The sequence below is a fragment of the Pieris rapae genome, chromosome 15, assembly GCF_905147795.1.
Source record: "Pieris rapae chromosome 15, ilPieRapa1.1, whole genome shotgun sequence".
Classification (NCBI taxonomy): Eukaryota; Metazoa; Arthropoda; class Insecta; order Lepidoptera; family Pieridae; genus Pieris; species Pieris rapae.
Window position 1 is genome coordinate 7,248,129 of NC_059523.1, and position 18,087 is coordinate 7,266,215.

An 18,087-nucleotide genomic window follows, 5' to 3' on the forward strand; every position below is an offset into this window, starting at 1 on the left:
AGATCAGACTGGCATTAGGGTATCCCGAGATGAGCTACCGGAAATGTTGCTTTATCACAGTTCGCAGCTGAAAAAAATCGGCTCCAACATTGTCAAATATGTCACTATTAGTGCACGATAATAGCACGAGAGATAACGCTGGGCAGCGGGCCTCGACTCGCCTATAATTATTATGAAGATATTTCCAGAGTATTTGTCGCCCGAGTCCGATGAGAGATACCAACCCTTTAAGTTAATAAAATCCTTTTTTAGGAAAGGGGAGATTTCGATCTCCCCTGCAGCTTAGCTTCTCGTTTACATAAGCTAGTAATGTAGGGGTCTCTGTAAAAAGTTTCAATTGCACCTTATAATTTTGCATGTGTATACTGCTTTATACACATGCAATATAAAATATGCCCGTATTCACGAAAACGCCAGTCAATTTGACATCGCAAGGCAAGCAAGGTTGACAGAGTGCGATAAAAATATTTGTTTGTTAAGTTATTAATTACTTCAGGTTTTTTTTTAAAATTAGCTAGAATAGTATTATATTACGGCAACAATTCATGAAGACTAGTCGCGCATAATGTTGACTTTGTGCATTTTTACATTATTTGTGATTGCTGTATGTAGTTACATTTACTTTTCAATTCGTAAACGATATAACTATTGGAAAGACCGGGGCATAGTGCACGAAGAGCCAAAGTTTATTGTTGGTAATTTCAGTTTTTTCATGAGAAAGAGTTTTTGGGAGTACTTTTACGATTTGAAAAAGAAATTTCCTGAAGACTGCGTTGGAATATATTTGGGGCTTCAGCCAGGTCTGGTGGTACAGTCCCCGGAGCTTGCGAAGAAGGTTCTTTTTGATGCAGATTGTTTTCAACATAGATTCACTTATTCTGGGACTGTTGGTGATCCCATTGGATCGCTTAATTTATTTGTCAGTAAGGTGAGCAAACGGTTGAGTATGCGAATAATGTTTTTCTTTAAATTTTTATAACTTTCAATGATAGTTGTATATTATGTCCAATATTTTATGACAAGCTATTAAATTTTTAAAAAATCACTATTTGATTTTATTAAAAAAGCTTAAAGCTTAAAGCTAAATAAATTAATATTTAATAATTTATTTTGAATATAATTATATTTCATTTTAAAGTTTATTAGCCGCCTGCATACAACTCCAGGATTTTTTTAAAGAAATAAGGAAAAAATGGCTATGTTATACCTTATTTGTTCATTTTATCTTTGTAGCTTGTGGAGCGCTCAAGTATTACCTAAATCGCGTACATGCGAGGAGGTCAAAAATCTCCTAAAATACATAAACTCTCCCTTGTCACTTCGACGAAATATCTTAGTTTTAAATTGTTACAGTACAAGTTTTTTAATTAATATACGAAATAATATCCTTAATAGAAACTTTATTTATAAAGTAGAATAAATAAAGTTTATATTACTTTAATATAGATAACAATTCATTTAATTGAAAAGACAATTACCTACAACTACTACTACAAAGTTTATGATTAGAAATACAAAAATAAATAAGTGGAATTTAATTACTAAATATATAGGTATATTGTACTACGTTATTTTATGTATACGGGGTTTGGTAAAACTATTTTTTTTTGTTTCGATTTTTTTTTATGTAATATAATAATTTCATATATGCAATAATATCAGGCCTTCACTTAATTCACTTCAATGCAAGACAAAAAATAATAATACTCATTTGTACGCAGGGTCGTTTAAGAAAAGATCTACAGCAGGCGTACTCTCCACTATTCACAACAGCTCGTCTAAAAACGGTCACAACATTAATGAATATCAATGCTCAGGACTTAAAGGAAAAAATTCAAAGGGACTTCGTCGAACAAGGCAAACGGGTTAATATAAAGGTAATTTTACAATATAATAATTTAATTCATATTAACTACAGCTTATTTTTATTAAAACAATTACGTACACGGCCTTCAGAACCTAGAATTAAAAAGTACTGGAGCAGAAAGGCACCAAAGCCAAATTATGTCCATTATTTATTGGTGTACAGAAATCGCCAAATGTTAAATCTATATTATACAAAAGCGGAATCACAATTGCAATCGTTTATTGAAGTTATTAAGTACCGATGCAGTCTTATCATGACCTGTATGTTGAACTGCATAGATAACATTCTAATTGATATATCGAAGTACGCAATACTACTTTTTTCCGACTAAGATATGTATTATCAATTATATTGACCAAGTTTGTTATTATTTTAATATAACTTGTTATTTTTACGTTCTAAATTTAAACAAAGCAGTTCTACGTCCTATTTTTAGCGTCTTTCTAAATTAAAAATTAAACATATAACTTTATTAATACTATTTATTTATAGAAACTTATGACCATGTACGTCACAGACACTCTAGCGTTTAGCGTCTTTGGCATTCGCCTGAGTACATTGAAGGGAGAGAAATCGCCATTATGGGACATCACTAGTCACATTACTAAATGCAATTTCTCTAGAGGCTTGGAGATTTTGACGATTTTCTTTATACCAAGTCTAGCAGAAGCGTTAAGGTATATTTTTTGATATTTCTTACACTTGGTCCTTTTATCAGCGATTGCAGCATTAAATCTATGAGAAGTAACGATTGTGAAATGTTCTACTTATAGAGAATTAAGTAAATATAGTAATTGTGTTTTATATCTGGATAAAAATACAACTTTGATTTACTTTGTAAAGTTAATAATATTTTAGGATGAAGTTTTTTTCGGGACCTGCCACAGAAATATTTAAAAAGATGTTTTGGTCAGTTGTGAAGCTACGTCAAGCAAAAGGAGAGAAAAACAACACTGACCTTCTCGACTACTTTCTTAAATTGCAGGATAAATTTTCAGCTATTGGCTATGATGGTAAGTAATTGTTTACCCACTCATAATATATACTAGTTTTCTACCTCCGGATGGAAGAGGCTTATATATATATATATATATATATATAAGCCATATATATATATATATATATATGTTTTGGTATGTCCAAGGGTGGACAAACCAAAACATAACAAGCAAATGATTATTCCTAAATGTTAAAGTGTATTTTTTTCTTAATTCAAAATCAATGAAACTGTAATATATTATAATTAAGTTTTGGAAATAAAGGCTATTATTATTATGTACTAGATTAACAACGCATTCTCGCTGGAAGAGATTCTAAGATTGTTTGTTTCCGAAAATTATTACCAACGCCGGATACATAATCTTTTTGCTGTGTATTAGACTCGTTCACTGCAGTGGAAACGGGCTCATATCCCATGCTAACTCTCGCAGCTTAACAGTCTTTTTGACTTTTCGCCAAAAAATTATATATATATTTTATTTTATTATATATATAATAAAAACTTAATTTATGTATCGGAAAACGTTTTCTGGTAATTGTACAAAAATCTATTTCAATTGTGTAATGTGTTTAGTTAAAGTTTGCCATATGTATATTGTTAATAAATAAATAAATTATAAATTGACATAGTTTAATAACTAATTAATTAAAGAATAACTTTACGGGTTTACTTGAGCAGTGTTTATATAAAACCTTATATAATATAACAGCTTCCTTACATTAAAGGTTTTTATCGGTTAATTTTTATCAATACACACAGGAAATGAAGAATTCAAAAACTTGTTACTGACGTAAAATTTATTTTTAAATTTATAATTACTTTGTCACAATTCTGGGGAATTCTTGTTAATTCCATATGAGATAATTGCTTATATATTTAACGTGTTTTATTATAAGTTGTATTAATTTAATATAGTTGAATATATTTCGTCTTTAGAACACTGCAATGTAAAGTTATATAGACATTTTGATTTTGATAACTGGTAATAAATAAAAATAGTTTAATAGTAATGTTAATATCTTTATTATTAATCATAGCCATCAAATATACAGTATTTACAATTTTCTTAACCTACAGAAGAATAGTTAATGAAAAGAAAATAACCCTGTTTATCTTGTATTTATCTTTTTTTTAGATATAAGTGAAAACTTAATGTTGTCCCAAGCAGCTGCATTTATAATGGCATCTATTGAAACTACCACTGTCACACTTACATACACAATTTTTGAGTTGGCATATCATAAGGAAGAACAGGTATTAAATATGGAAGAACACCGTTTCCGTCAACGATTATTATTATTTTTAATAGACATTATATCCTACTACTTTGAGCGAGCGAATGTCGACACTGATGTCGTGTGTTTAAATTCTTGTTCACCAATAAAAAACTGTCCAAATCTATGGCGAATATATATGGGGCTGTAACGCTAATGTATTAGACGCATAATAATTATTGGTTAGGCGGGTTTTAGCGTTTTGTATTTGATATTCAAAGTAATTGTAAAAAAAAAATAACTATACGTAGAACCATTACCAATTCGTAATATACATATTCGATTAGTTCTTTTTGAAGTCAAATTTTGTAATATTAAAGCGATAATTGATTGCGTTTTCGTTTTCTCTTCTTTATCAACAACAAATAAATTGCTACTTTTATTTAATGCTATATAAATTAATTAAAATTTTACAGGAAATGCTATATAATGAAATAAATGATGTTGTACGTAAATCTGGAAAGAATGTTCTCGACTACACTGAATTATCAGAATTGAAATACCTCATTGCAGTTATCAACGGTAAATATTAATATGATATCACGAGTACTAGTAATACATATTAAAGTAAAACTTCTTTAAACTCTAACTTAGCATTCAGGAGTGGACCCTCAAACACCAGGCAAAAAGCGCCTCATGCTTTAGGGACTAAACGTCGAGTTGTATTAACAATATAATTGATTCTAGTTTATATACATTAGCGTAATTTATTTTCAATGCCCTAAACTAAAAACTAATTCATAGTTTTTATCATTAACGTCGATTTGACACAATATTAAAATTACTACACGAATAATATTCGAACATTGTTTTTTGGTGCTTTAGTAACGTTAAAAATATGCTCTATATACTAACTATACTCTAAGAGAGAGTGTTTTTATTCATAATAATACAACATTAATGCGAAACACAAAAATTCATAGAAATGCTTAATAGGAGTTAGTAATTATAGTTAACAGTAATTAATAATATGTAAGAAAACTTCACACTACAATTTTGAAAATTGACACAATGTATCTCATCGCGTCATTTAACGGGATGAATAAAAATTATGGAATGTTCCACGTGGTTAAGCAACAATTCTTCATTGTGATTTTGTGTCTGTTAACAGAAATTGTGGTATCCAAAACAAATTATCATCAGTACTGGTTTTAATACTTAATTCGACTATAAGCATTTTCAAGATTTAACGCATCTCTCAGGATACTAACCAATAATTCCAAATTTTCAGAGACGTTAAGAAAATGTGTACCATTACAGCACTTGGATAGAGTTCCTCTTAATGATTACCAGTTAACAGATGATATAGTCTTGGAAAAAGGAATTCCAATCATGGTAAATGTGGCTGCTCTTCATCATGATGAGCGATTCTTTCCGGAACCGAATGAATGGCGTCCAGAAAGGTTTTTAAATACATCAGAATTCGACGCATTAAATTATACGTTCCTGCCTTTCGGCGAAGGGCATCGGTCTTGTATAGGTAAATATATATCTTTAAAGGTATGCAGTTAAATCACAGACAATTTTCATGAGAAAATGGAATCAAATCAATTTAAAATCATTCATTCATATAGGTAATGTACACTTATGAACGTCAAAAAAGAAATACATACTAAATGCTTCTTATTTTACATTTTTTCTCTAATCAAACAGTAAAAGAACTCTCCAGTTTTTTAACCGCCAATTTTTTTTGTTTTTCAAAATGTTTGTAAGAAGCATAACACCATAGTTCACATTCCATATATATCGAACTTTATATTATTTCTTCGTGGGGTTGACGATTATGATTTCATAAGCGTGTAATGAACACATTTTTTTTTTATTCAAAGAATTTAAATGCTATAATTAAAATTAATACAACATTCAAGTCTAGTACCAATAAGACTAGTTTAATTGTTAAATAATTTACTTTAAAAACAATTACAATTTTCATATTGGGGAAATGTTTGATAGCATGATGCAATATATGTTTTCCATAAATTCATGTATTTTTTTTTCTTTTAGGTAAACGGTATGGAATGCTACAATTAAAAACGGCCTTGGCTCAAATTGTGCACAATTTTAGAATTGAGCCAATCACGCCCTATGAACTAAAAAGGGACCCATATAGCATTGTACTGGCTCCTATTGACGGCGCAAGCGTTAAGTTTGTTCCTCGTTGAATGATTTATTAAAACGAAATTTCTTTAACAGTCTCCGTGATAGCATATATAACATTGTAAGTGCGTAAATAATTTATGCTAGCGACGATAACGTGTTTATTAAAAGACTATTCAAAAACTATTTTCAGCGGTAACTTTTATAACCAGTTTAGATACTCGTATATAAGTAGCAGCTGTACAGCTAAAAACAAAAGATTGTGTGTATTGTAATATATTTCGGCCTGTATTATTAATAAACTTATCATAGGTATAGTGAAAAGCATCTTGAGTAAGATTCAAGTATTTAGGGTATATTAATTTTTGTGTACACAAACCTTACAAACTACTTAATTGTTATTTTACCGATTCTGTGGACCTATTACAGCAATGTATGTAAAAATAATATATACAATTTATTAAAAAGTCATATCTTCTTTTTGTTTCGCTTATACTTAAAAATTACTGATTCCGTTCTATAATGTTCTGGTTAAAAACACAAAAGAAATAAGATATAATGGGATTTATAATTAAAACAGATTCAATTCTTCCATTTGTTAATCTATTTGACAACATAATCAGAAAACCAAGGCAAAAATTGAATGTCGGCTTTCATTACGAGAATTATAGGAATCTTTGTTATATTTCATAATATAAATTATAGATATTCAGTTTCTCAAGAACCATCTAATTTTTACTTTTAAATTCATCACGTCTCAGACCAAAATTGCACATAAAGAAAAGTACAGTCTTTGGTTTACACTAGTATTAAATCTTCTATAACACTACCGCCTTAAAACGTGAATAAATTATTTAATTAACTGAGAGCGACTACACCTAAACACTTGAAGTCGAGTTATTATTCTTTTAATTATTTGTCACAATTTAAAAAAAATCGTTTGTAATATAATGCTGTTAAGAGCAATACAACTTCTTTCTAATTCATTTCGCTTGCTCATCACTCTTAAAATAAGAGTTTCAAAGGAACTTATTAAGAACTTTTGAGTAGCGAAACATTTCAGTCTTAGCAATATTTTACTCGCTGGAAAATTTGATAAATTTCTTATAAAAGTTTTTTTTACGTAAGTAAGGCCAAATCTACTTATTTTTACTGGAGGAAGTTTCGGCATGTTCTTGCCATCTCCAAAACGTAGTGGTCAAAGCAAAGAGCAAACCAAACACAGAAGTAGATTCCTGGCAAACCAGTTATGGTTTCGGATGGTTATATGGTATTGGTACATACATGGCTGCTCATCTACTTGCCTAATAGTCAACGAAATAGTCGCCACGTGATCATAGGTAATAATTAAAAAGTTATGTACAATTAATCAGTACAATAAATCTACGATAAATGAAACCAAATTGTACAATTTATTTTATTTGCATAGTATCCTATATCTGTGTGAATAAAACCTCAGATCGTTCAGTAATCATCCTTTGAGCGTCCGGAAAAAATGGTAAAATATTGATCCATGAATCCAAACACAATGTAAGTATTCCGACCTAAAATATATTTTTTGATGATTTAGGAATCTAATTTAATTTTAAAAATAAACAAATCGACATCATTTAAGTTAATAAGAGCATTAAGCCATTCTAAACCCGGTTGCACACAATTGAATTTTAACCGTGACGAAACCGCCATGTATATGGCCACATCAAAATACAGAACCCCAAAAGGGTTTCCAAGATCTCATACGAAGTATATAAAGAAGAAATCATCAGTATTTTATTATCACTTGAACCAATCTATATTTAAAGTTTAGAGTTGAATAATGATAAAAAAACCAATTACTAAAACCTATGTTCAGCTGTGATAGACAATAGTAGTAGGGAGTGAACTGTAGGAATAAGATTTATAATTTTGTATGCACAAATACATATAATAAATAATATATATTTTAGTGTATTATTGCAACAACAGTTCGTTCTACGAAAAACATGTTTTAATCTGACTGGTATAGTACTAACAAAATCAAAATCAAATCTCGCATTAAAGTCTGTTAATATTTTTACGAAGTTTACATCTTTGTTGATGCTTAGTATATGAATGATATTGGAAAGTCTGTGTATTGAAACACAAGGACAAATCACCTTAGTTTCAGCGCGGTATGAAAAACAATGAGTAATTCCTCTATTCAGCCCCTGTAATATGCCAAATACGTCGCCTATGCATAACATCTCGTGTGTGGTCTCCGTGAGATCAGCCTTCACGGATAGTACAGCCACTGTTCCACTGGTCACCCAATGCATACGTGCTTCACTGTCTCCCGCTACTACTATGTAGTTACCTGTTGTATGAAAAGAATTATACAACTATTCATTTAATTTAATCTATTCAATTTATCAGATTAGATCAGATTTAGCAGCGCGAATATTGTAGTCGTCAAGATTATAACTTCTTTAAAAATAATCGTTTATTTTATGTAAATTAAAACCATAACGATAATATAAGTTTACTAAACGTATTTTAGTAAAGGAGCAGTGTTAGTGGGCTAAGTGTGCGACTCTCATACCTGATGTCGCAGGTTCGTTTCCCGGCTGTGCCCCAATTGACTTTCTTTCTGTGTGCACATTTATCACTTGCTCGAACGGTGAAGGAAAACATCGTGAGACTTGTCTTAGACCCAAAAAGTCGACGACGTGTGTCAGGCATTGGAAGCTGATCACCTACTTGCCTATTAGATTTAAAAATGATCACAAAACAGATTCAGAAATCTGAGGCCAAGACCTAAAGAGGTTGTAGCGCCACTGATTTATTTTTAAACGTATATATACAGATGCGACAGGGTTCAATTATGTAATATATAAAAAATTACTTGTTATACAACGCACAACAATTATTACTTTTTTTATAGAACAGGGGGCAAACGGGCAGGAGGCTCACCTGATGTTAATTGATACCGCCGCCCATGCACACTCTCGATGCCAGAGGGCTCGATTTTTACTTAACACAAAGTAAACAAAGTAAAGGGGAAAAAGATGAAAAACTTCTTTGAAGTGTGGTAGAACCTAACATCTGTAATACAATATCACGCGACTTAGGTAAATAGAATTCGTTTCTATCAAATATTACTTACCTGGGAAATAAACTTTGTAATCCAATACTACAGTAAGCTGACGTAGGAACGGTTCACCTGTGTCAGCAAAAATATAGCAATTGCGTAGGTGATGGCCGAACATTGCAGACATAAGGTCACAGCGAAGCACATATGGGGTTTTCAATATTAGGACGGGGAGCTAATAAAAATATACTTTCGTTTTAGTTAAATGGTCTGGTTAGCTTAGTTTAAATGTCGATAGTAGTGATTGTACTGATACTGTTTGGGTATATGATATTTTTGGTGACATTGATTAGTATAAAGTGTCAACAAGAATCCACTCTATGTATAATTATAGTTTAGTATTAGTCATCCGTATTTATGAGTATATAACAGAAAAAAATGTGTATGTACTTATCTACACGCCTTAGAAGTTATACTTCTTTGGTTATACAAGATAAAAATCTTTTTTTTTTGCCTTATTCTACGTTTGTAGAAACGATGCTAACAATAGAAGAAAGGTATTTAATCCATTGAAAGTTTTATTATAACGAGTTTCTTGTTAAATAAAATTAATTAAAATATCACAAAAAAGTACCGGAGATTAAATACAAACAATAAGTATATACATTCCTTAATTTACGATGCCATAAAATGCTTCATACAAAGTACATACAAAATTATTCATCTACGCATACCTGTCTTCCACGCTCCGTCACCCAAAGTTGCCGAACGTACGTCCAAAATTTATTTATTTGGTAAGCTATGAAAAACATAATATTGAAATGTAATATAAATGTATAATTCCTTCAAGGGCGCATGTTTTGCTTTATACAAAGTTCCTTAGTTTTTTTTGTGACAACAAAAATATAAGAAAAAGTATCTAGAGCCCGTTAAGATTTAAGGTCGCAGCAGTGCTAAATTACCTTATTGTTATGTTGACAACACATATGTATCGTCTTAGTTCAACATTAATCATCTTGACTTCGAATATAAAAAAATTACTTGTGTGAACAAAAAAAATGACGCGTAACAAATAAGAATCATTAGTCATCACCGCCAATGCTTTTTCCACTCAAATATTGTTTGAGTCAATTGTTATTAAGTAAAAATATCTGGGTCGAAATTTACAGTTTGTAATTATAAGAATTTAAACATACTGGATAATCCTTGATTTGTCAAATAATCAATGAGTTCTCTAGTCGCCTTTTCATATTTGTTCAAGGCGTACTTCGATGAATAAGCAATTTGTATGGACGTGGCCACAACTATAGCAGCCAGTATCTTTCCGGAAATGAAACATATCGCTAATATAATCATAGAGATAGCTCCATTTACAACAAATTCGTCTCCACCAGTTGATGTTAACTCAGACACAACTACATAGAACGACGAGGTATAATCCCAACGCCTTTGTGGTGTGTCTCTGAAAAATTGTCAAATAAAACTTAGTTATTAAATAAAACCAATTTATCTTCATAATTGTTTGTATATTACAATTTTACATTCTTTTCACGAAAAATATAATTAATTAAAATAACATTCTCATTAGTAAACGCGCAATTTCTTTAGTCTATCGCATGAAATTTTAATGTGACCATGACCGATTTATTCAAAAAATCGTGTACTTCTTTTAAGAAACAATTATTCTTCTAAGCATTAAGAAACAATCCTTAATATCTAAAATGGAATAATATGGTTTTTGTTTTAAAAAAACCTAGGGCGGAGATTTCAGTATCTGTTTCTTAATACTAAAGAAAATATAACTATGTTCCTGGTAAGTGTGACTTGTAGGCTAAATTAAACATGTTTATTCATGCGTCCATGTTGTTTTCATACTCGTTTTTTGCATAGTCTACTTTTCAAAAAACAAGGTTTTTTATTTTATTAACCCTGGTATCTACTGATGATGCTGATACAGAAGTGTTAGGACAAGAACTGAATAGAATTAAATAGAACCATCTTACTCATCAAGAAGATGCATTTTCAGCGTTCGTATCAAACTTATAGGTGAAGTTGCCATTAACGTCAATAACCATAGACAAGTGAACGTGTGTATAAGAAGTGCAACTATGAATATTGTCATGGCAGTCTGAAATTTTAATACTTTTTACCACCAACTTAGACAAAAATAATCAAACATTAAAATCCGTATTCGTTGATAATTGTTAATTTAACTATAAAAATTTATATGTATATAAAACGATATTTAATAAATGGTAACTAATAAATGATGGGTATTTTAAAATTTTACATGTAGAGCGAGAATATTTTGCTCAAGATTTTTTTATGATGTATCGCTACTTAACCAAATTAAATTCTTATTATGTTCGATAAACATATGCTCATAATTCCTTTCATCACAAATTAAATACAAATAAACTATTTACCTGTAGTGTGGTAAGATTGTTTGTTAGTTCAGCTGAAGTTTTCCGATAAAACTCAACTAGGTATTTGAGCCGAAACAATTTATTAACTCGTAGATAATGCAAAGCTAGCAGTGGACGGCTGGGGATTTAAATAAATAATGATTTATTGAAAAAAATTCGCTTCGCAGCAAAATCCAAAATTAAATATTGCTATATTATCAATGAACTGTTTTGAACCTGGGTAATTATTTTTAAAAAACAATTACTTTAACTCTTAATTGGAATTGTTAAAATTCCGTTCTTATATTACCATATAAACATTTGAAAATTTTAAAGACTCTTTTGCATATTTTATTATTATTAAAATTCGAACATTTTATATCAAGAGAAAAAGAATCATTATTTTTGATTTAATACAAAATAAAGTATAGACAACATCGTTGACGCATTAACTGGATCGCTAGGGGTCTTGAAATATGTGCTAAATTAAAACAATTTTAGAAATAGTTGGCAAAGCTTACGGAAAGCAGAAGGCAAACAATTCGAGCGGCAAGTTAGCGATCAGATCGCTCCAAACCCACAATTTATGTTTGTAATATCGCTTTCGACATTTAACAGAATTCATTACGAGCTCACCATGCCTGTTCACATAGCCCTGGATTAACAAAGTTAAATTTACTTAATTATGACTATGATTGTGATATTCCGTGCAAAGGAAATCGTGATCTATTTAGACATTTTTGATTAAAAGATATGATATTCACTACTTTTAGGATAAGAGTCCATGGGAAACCATAAGCTCATAATAAGCCTGTAATGGAGAAATAATTGCATCGCCGGAAATCGTATGCAGGAATTTATAATGGGCGTCAATTTAGTATGCGTCACCAATTTAGCTACCAAAGAACTAAAGGTTAAGGTGGCGACTGACATCGAATTTTCGCTCGATCTGAATATTCGCATGAATATGTGAGTATCCTTAGACTGACTGAATATTCGCAATTCGCCAGTGCTTCTCATCCACAGGTGCAGTCAAAATGGCGGACGTAGAGGTGGTGATGACTGACTTTTAATGTACAATAAAGGGATTCGCCAAAAAACCGATAGCCGAATGGAGCGTTCTCGGCGCTCGTATCGAGCTGCTCGCCTCGATGTACTGACATGCCGAATATTCGACTTGTGATGCTCAGTTGTCAGTCGCCACCTTTAAATTAACTACAGGTATTGAATAACGATTACCTGATTCAATGACAAATAAATTTTCACATAGAAAAATATATCTGACAACGACTGAAGCCAAAATATCACGGTGCAATCATTCAAAGTAATCACTTCGTACAAAATTAGTATGTAATTACACGTAGCCATAATACTTGATAGGTAACCAAAACACTGAAATAATTTCAATGTAATATTAGTCAAAGGTTGCTCTGATGGTTTATTGATTAAGAAAACAATTATTTATAATAACGAAATTTAATGTTTTATTTGGAGGTTGAAGGCGTACTTGTGACACCTAGTCACAAGTACGCCTTCAACCTATCGACTCCATTTAATTGCAGCGTTATACCAAAAAAAGTAATAATTGCTAAGCAGTAACACAATGATATAACTATTATTTATATTGCCTTTTAATCGTCATTTGTTTTCGACTTATGATTAACAAAAACAGCAAGTTTTCACACCCATTAATTAGTAGATACCGTTTGACTTCACATTACTGTAGTTCAGGAATTGATTGTTTAGAACAAAACCTTTTTCTTAATTTTGTAAGAAACTATTAAGGAAGCAATTGAAAATAAAGTATTGGCGCTTTCTGATGTTAATGTATGTTCAATTTTCATATGTAATTTGGCAGCAATACGCACGAGTGGAGCCAAATATATTGACGTAGATAATAGATAGTAATTAATTTTTTGTAATATATTTTTAGTAATTGTATTTTTTATTCCTATTTTTTGCAAAACTTATGTTTACATATATTGTCGCACATATTAGATAGAAGATTTCATAAAATTATCGTAATATGTATGATGTTGCAAACTTAATAAATAAATAAATAGTACTATTTTCAGTTACTACTAATAACTTCGTTAATAAAAACAATAATGAATGGCTTTATAACTTAGAGATTTTGTGCTTAAAATAAAATAAATGTGTGTTTTCAAGGAATTGGCTTCGACATATAGTTTCTAATTTTCGTTATATACAAGTAACTTATTGTCGTTGTACTAGCCTGAAACAATCTCGACCCGGGTTTCAATAAGTTATTGACGTCCATGTAACTCTGGTATGTTTGAACGCTTGCCGCTGACTTGGCTTGGCTCACATTGCTTGTAGATTGTGAACTACGAACCGATGTCGAAACTATAAAAATATTTTCATAAATCAATAAACTTCCGATATATCATTTATCTTATCAAACAAAACCCAATAATTAAATTGTTTTATAAACCCATATAAATCATATAAATGTATATACCTAAAATATATAAATATAAGAATTAACTAAAAATAAAATAGTCTTATAAAAATAATGTAATAATTAATATAAACTTGTTATATCAGACTATGTCATAAATTCCACATCTAGTAAAAAAAATATTCCAAACATCTATGTTTTGCTTGGTTGACCAATCGAGTTTATTATGTCTACCCACATTATTGATGCTGTTTTGTTTTGTAATTTTATATACGTACCTACATCTGTGCGCTCTAATAATTATTAATCTTAATTTATATTGTTTCTTATTAATTGAATTATGTATGCAATTCTTAGAGAAATAAAGTTATTCTTAACCTAAATATGTTCGATTAACCGAATTTTATTTATGTGTGTATCCCTTATTAAGAAAACAAAAGCAAATATTCAATGGCCATCTGTAGTATAATGCTAATTGCAAGAACGAATTTAACAATATTATATGATCAATACTACAGGCTAAACATTTAAAAACAAATGAACTGTAATTTATTTCGTGTTGCAATATAATTAGTTAAAATTGTTAACAAACCAGGAAAGTCAAATCTGCTAGAACCACTCCGAGAGTCGAATCCCGATTCCTGGGACAGATTCTCAAAATCTGAATCTTCTGAAAAAAATTGTTTCCGCTTTTAGGCTATACAAAGACTTATTCTTCTATATTTCAGTACATACTATTTTGTGTAGTTAGTCTACGCTGACAAAGAAGGGTTTATCAGCTAGCTAACTAATGTAAATAAATTAAATTTCCCTTAAATTATTTGAAAATTAATAAAGCAATTTCTGATTTTCACAAGTACCTGATGACTCATCATCTTCATTCTCCATTGATATAGGTAAAATGTAATCCTTGGACACTTCAAACGCCCGCCTCAATGGCCCTTGAATCTTCGGGTAGTACTTTATTAAATTAAAAAAAGTTTGCGACGGTATAACCAATAAATCCAAGCTACGGCTAGCGTATATTGCCACCTCTGAACTAGACATTGGTTGCTATAGAGAATAAAAAAATAGTTTCATTAGCTTTAATAGACAGTAGATTAATACCTTGATAAATACAAAACCAAACTAATTAATACACGAGTTTTAAGACTATTCTATTAATTGTTTATGTAATCAAAAACTGTTACGATAGATATGGTAGTTAGTAGAGTAGATAGTTATGATGATTGTTTTAGAAATAAAAACTAGCCAATACCAATAGCGGAATAACCTTTAGGGTGTAGGCCTATATGGCCGGATTACTGCATTTTTTTATAGAACAGGAGGCAAACGGGCAGGAAGTTCACGTGATGTTAAGTGATAACGCCGCCCATTGCCACTTAATGCAAGGGCGTTGCAGGCCTTTTAAGATTTGTTACGCTTTTTTCTTGAAGGAACCTTAGTCGAATTGGTTCAAAAATACTTCAGTGGGCTGGTTCCTCATAGTGGTGGTGCGTGGAAAAAAAACTTGAAAAACACTCAGTTCTGGAAATGCGGACATTTAGGTGACAGGGGTGGAATTATCTACTTTAATTCGTATTCTGCCTCAACGTGCAATGATGAAACTCAGCTGCAGGTATTATCTGAACAACTCCTCTGAACACTCTCCATAGTAAATGCGGTAGAAGATGCAGAGTGACGCCACATCTCTACGCAACGCAAAGGATCAAGCCGCTCGGAGAGCGATTAGTCGTCTACGATTCGAACCTATGCTTTAATTTGACTTATTCCATATCTTTTCTAGACCCATATTAAATTGCAACTTAAAACACAAACAGCCTGGTGATTCTTTTCATTAACCGTTACAATTGCTTTTTTTTAATAAAGCCATACAGGCTTGAACAATACCAAAAGATACACAAAAATGGAGATAATTTGAAATAAAAATTTACAACAACACATTGCTTGCTCACATTTCATATTTACTTACTCCTGTAAAATTGCCAAACATTCCTCCAGTTCCCATACACGTGATCATTTCATTGTACGAACTTAAAACGTCCACCTGATATATGAATACTTTTTTAAATTTCTTAATTTAATTATTCTGTGTACATGGTTTTTATAAATATGAATTATTTTGCTTGTTGTCGAATGTTTTAAATCCATTTGAAACTGAGTTTTAATTATCAATTATAATTTAAAAATTAATATTTAAGATTATAAGATTTAAAATAATTGATTTAATTATATTTGACATTTGATAATTATTTGTCTTCGATGACTGTGCATTTTTTTTGTAATAAATTAAACTTATGTAACAAATTCGAAGCAAAAAAGGATTTATTTTTTGTTACTTAAACATCTGTCTGGACACATAATCGCAAAACGTTTTAACATTTTAAAATAATTCATTTGATAATTGAAATAATATTGTGTGAATTTTTGTTTTGATAAACTACAAAATATCCCATCAACACTTAAAAATATCACTAACCTTTCCTTTATAAATAATATAGATATTTGTCTGTATATCCTTGCATTGAACAACTGTATCTCCCTTTAGGAAGTACATCTCGTGAAGGTGTTGTGTAATGACCCTGATAAAAGACCGTTCTACTTTCCCAAACAAGGGCACTTCTCTCAGTGCCCTCTCGTACATGAAGACAAGTGTGTCTTCCATTAGTGCGGAATTCAGACCACGGCAGATTTCCTACAATTACGAATGTTTTAATGTAACCTTAGATGACCTCGGAAATGCTATCTAAAGATATAATAGAAACATGACAAAACATAGCTTTAATGTGTGCAACATATCTTGTTATCAATGAACAATCCAAATAATTGTAATAAAAAATATTAATATATAAGATGAACAGTGGCATAAAAATACATACAAAAAGTGAAAACAAAAAACAAAATTTATGATAACACATACATTTTAATTTATATACAAATATTATAGGCAAGTAGACTACTACACGCATTTTGTCGATCTTAGGTCTAAAATATATAGATTTCTTCACATTGTTTTCTCTTAACGAACAATTCAATGTTAATTTAACACATCTATTAGTGCACAGGCGAGACTTCATTTGAGATCATCTTGATTATACATAAGCATTAATAAATTGAACAGGTGCAGAAATATGTTTGCTGATTACTCCATAATATAATACAACATACAAATATCTACAAGGTTTCATGGGTCGTAATGAACATCATTTGTCGTGGGCGGAGATATGAAAAAGCCAATTGGGGTCGACCTTTTTTATTTGTGGTAATAATTTCTTCTTATTAGCCTTAATTAGTAACATAAATGAAACGTATTGCTGTGTTGTGTAGATTATTTTCGCTAACTATAAGATTATAGCCAAATAAAATTAATTAGTACTTTAATTGGCTTCTTTATTTTCGTTATACCGCTTTCGATATTAGAATAGAAAATCAAAGAATTCAACAAAAAGTATTTTAAGCATTAAATAAAGCAAATTGTTTCATATACTTCAATAGCAATCAATTAATGAAATGTTACTGAACAAAAATATATATAACAAAAATTACTTACTATAAACGATTCATTTATCAATTTTAATTAGTAATCCCAGGACAAACTACAAAGCCCTTTAAATCGCAACATTTGTCAGTATTTACATACAAATTCAATACTTTTAGATCAAATTCATTAAAACGTTCCAAAGACTTTAATAAAAACTCTTTAATTTTCATTTAATTAAAAATTTTACCTGTGGATTACTTCCGTGCGTCCTTTTCCAAACATATTCAAAATACTTCAATGTTTTCATAGTGAGTATTGGATCGACATTCTCCTGATACAAAAAGTTTTCCAAATCCCTCGTATTTTCCTAAAGTAACGAGAACTGAGCTCATTAAAAGTAACTATAATTATTGTTGTACGGACGCATAACGTTTTAATGACGAAAGTTTTGTTCGCAACATTTTTTACCTGAGATATTAAAAGTTGTATCAACAT

The 18,087-nt window shown here is 30.5% G+C and overlaps 2 protein-coding genes across 2 annotated transcripts in view; one reads left to right on the plus strand and one right to left on the minus strand.

Annotated features, from left to right (window-relative positions):
• The first annotated feature begins 426 nt into the window (after positions 1-426).
• LOC110992791 (cytochrome P450 6k1) lies at positions 427-6,709 on the plus strand. The gene is made up of 8 exons (XM_022258754.2): positions 427-928; positions 1,722-1,877; positions 2,360-2,544; positions 2,726-2,880; positions 4,003-4,121; positions 4,558-4,663; positions 5,373-5,621; positions 6,146-6,709. Exons 1-8 carry the CDS (start codon positions 566-568, stop codon positions 6,301-6,303), a joined length of 1,491 nt encoding a protein of 496 aa, XP_022114446.2. The 5' UTR covers positions 427-565; the 3' UTR covers positions 6,304-6,709.
• An 864-nt stretch (positions 6,710-7,573) lies between these two features.
• The window catches only part of LOC110992806, a 34,236-nt gene continuing 23,722 nt past the window's right edge, over positions 7,574-18,087 (minus strand). Inside the window, exons 32-46 of the mRNA XM_045631516.1 lie at positions 17,840-17,959; positions 16,591-16,806; positions 16,084-16,158; positions 14,972-15,164; positions 14,704-14,781; positions 13,926-14,056; positions 12,929-13,081; positions 12,211-12,344; positions 11,711-11,828; positions 11,288-11,412; positions 10,481-10,746; positions 10,019-10,083; positions 9,360-9,519; positions 8,374-8,570; positions 7,574-7,782 (exon numbers count right to left, since the gene is read on the minus strand). Coding sequence (XP_045487472.1) covers positions 7,672-7,782; positions 8,374-8,570; positions 9,360-9,519; positions 10,019-10,083; positions 10,481-10,746; positions 11,288-11,412; positions 11,711-11,828; positions 12,211-12,344; positions 12,929-13,081; positions 13,926-14,056; positions 14,704-14,781; positions 14,972-15,164; positions 16,084-16,158; positions 16,591-16,806; positions 17,840-17,959 — 2,142 coding nt within the window. The 3' untranslated portion in view covers positions 7,574-7,671. The remainder of the gene's footprint in view (positions 7,783-8,373; positions 8,571-9,359; positions 9,520-10,018; positions 10,084-10,480; positions 10,747-11,287; positions 11,413-11,710; positions 11,829-12,210; positions 12,345-12,928; positions 13,082-13,925; positions 14,057-14,703; positions 14,782-14,971; positions 15,165-16,083; positions 16,159-16,590; positions 16,807-17,839; positions 17,960-18,087) is intronic.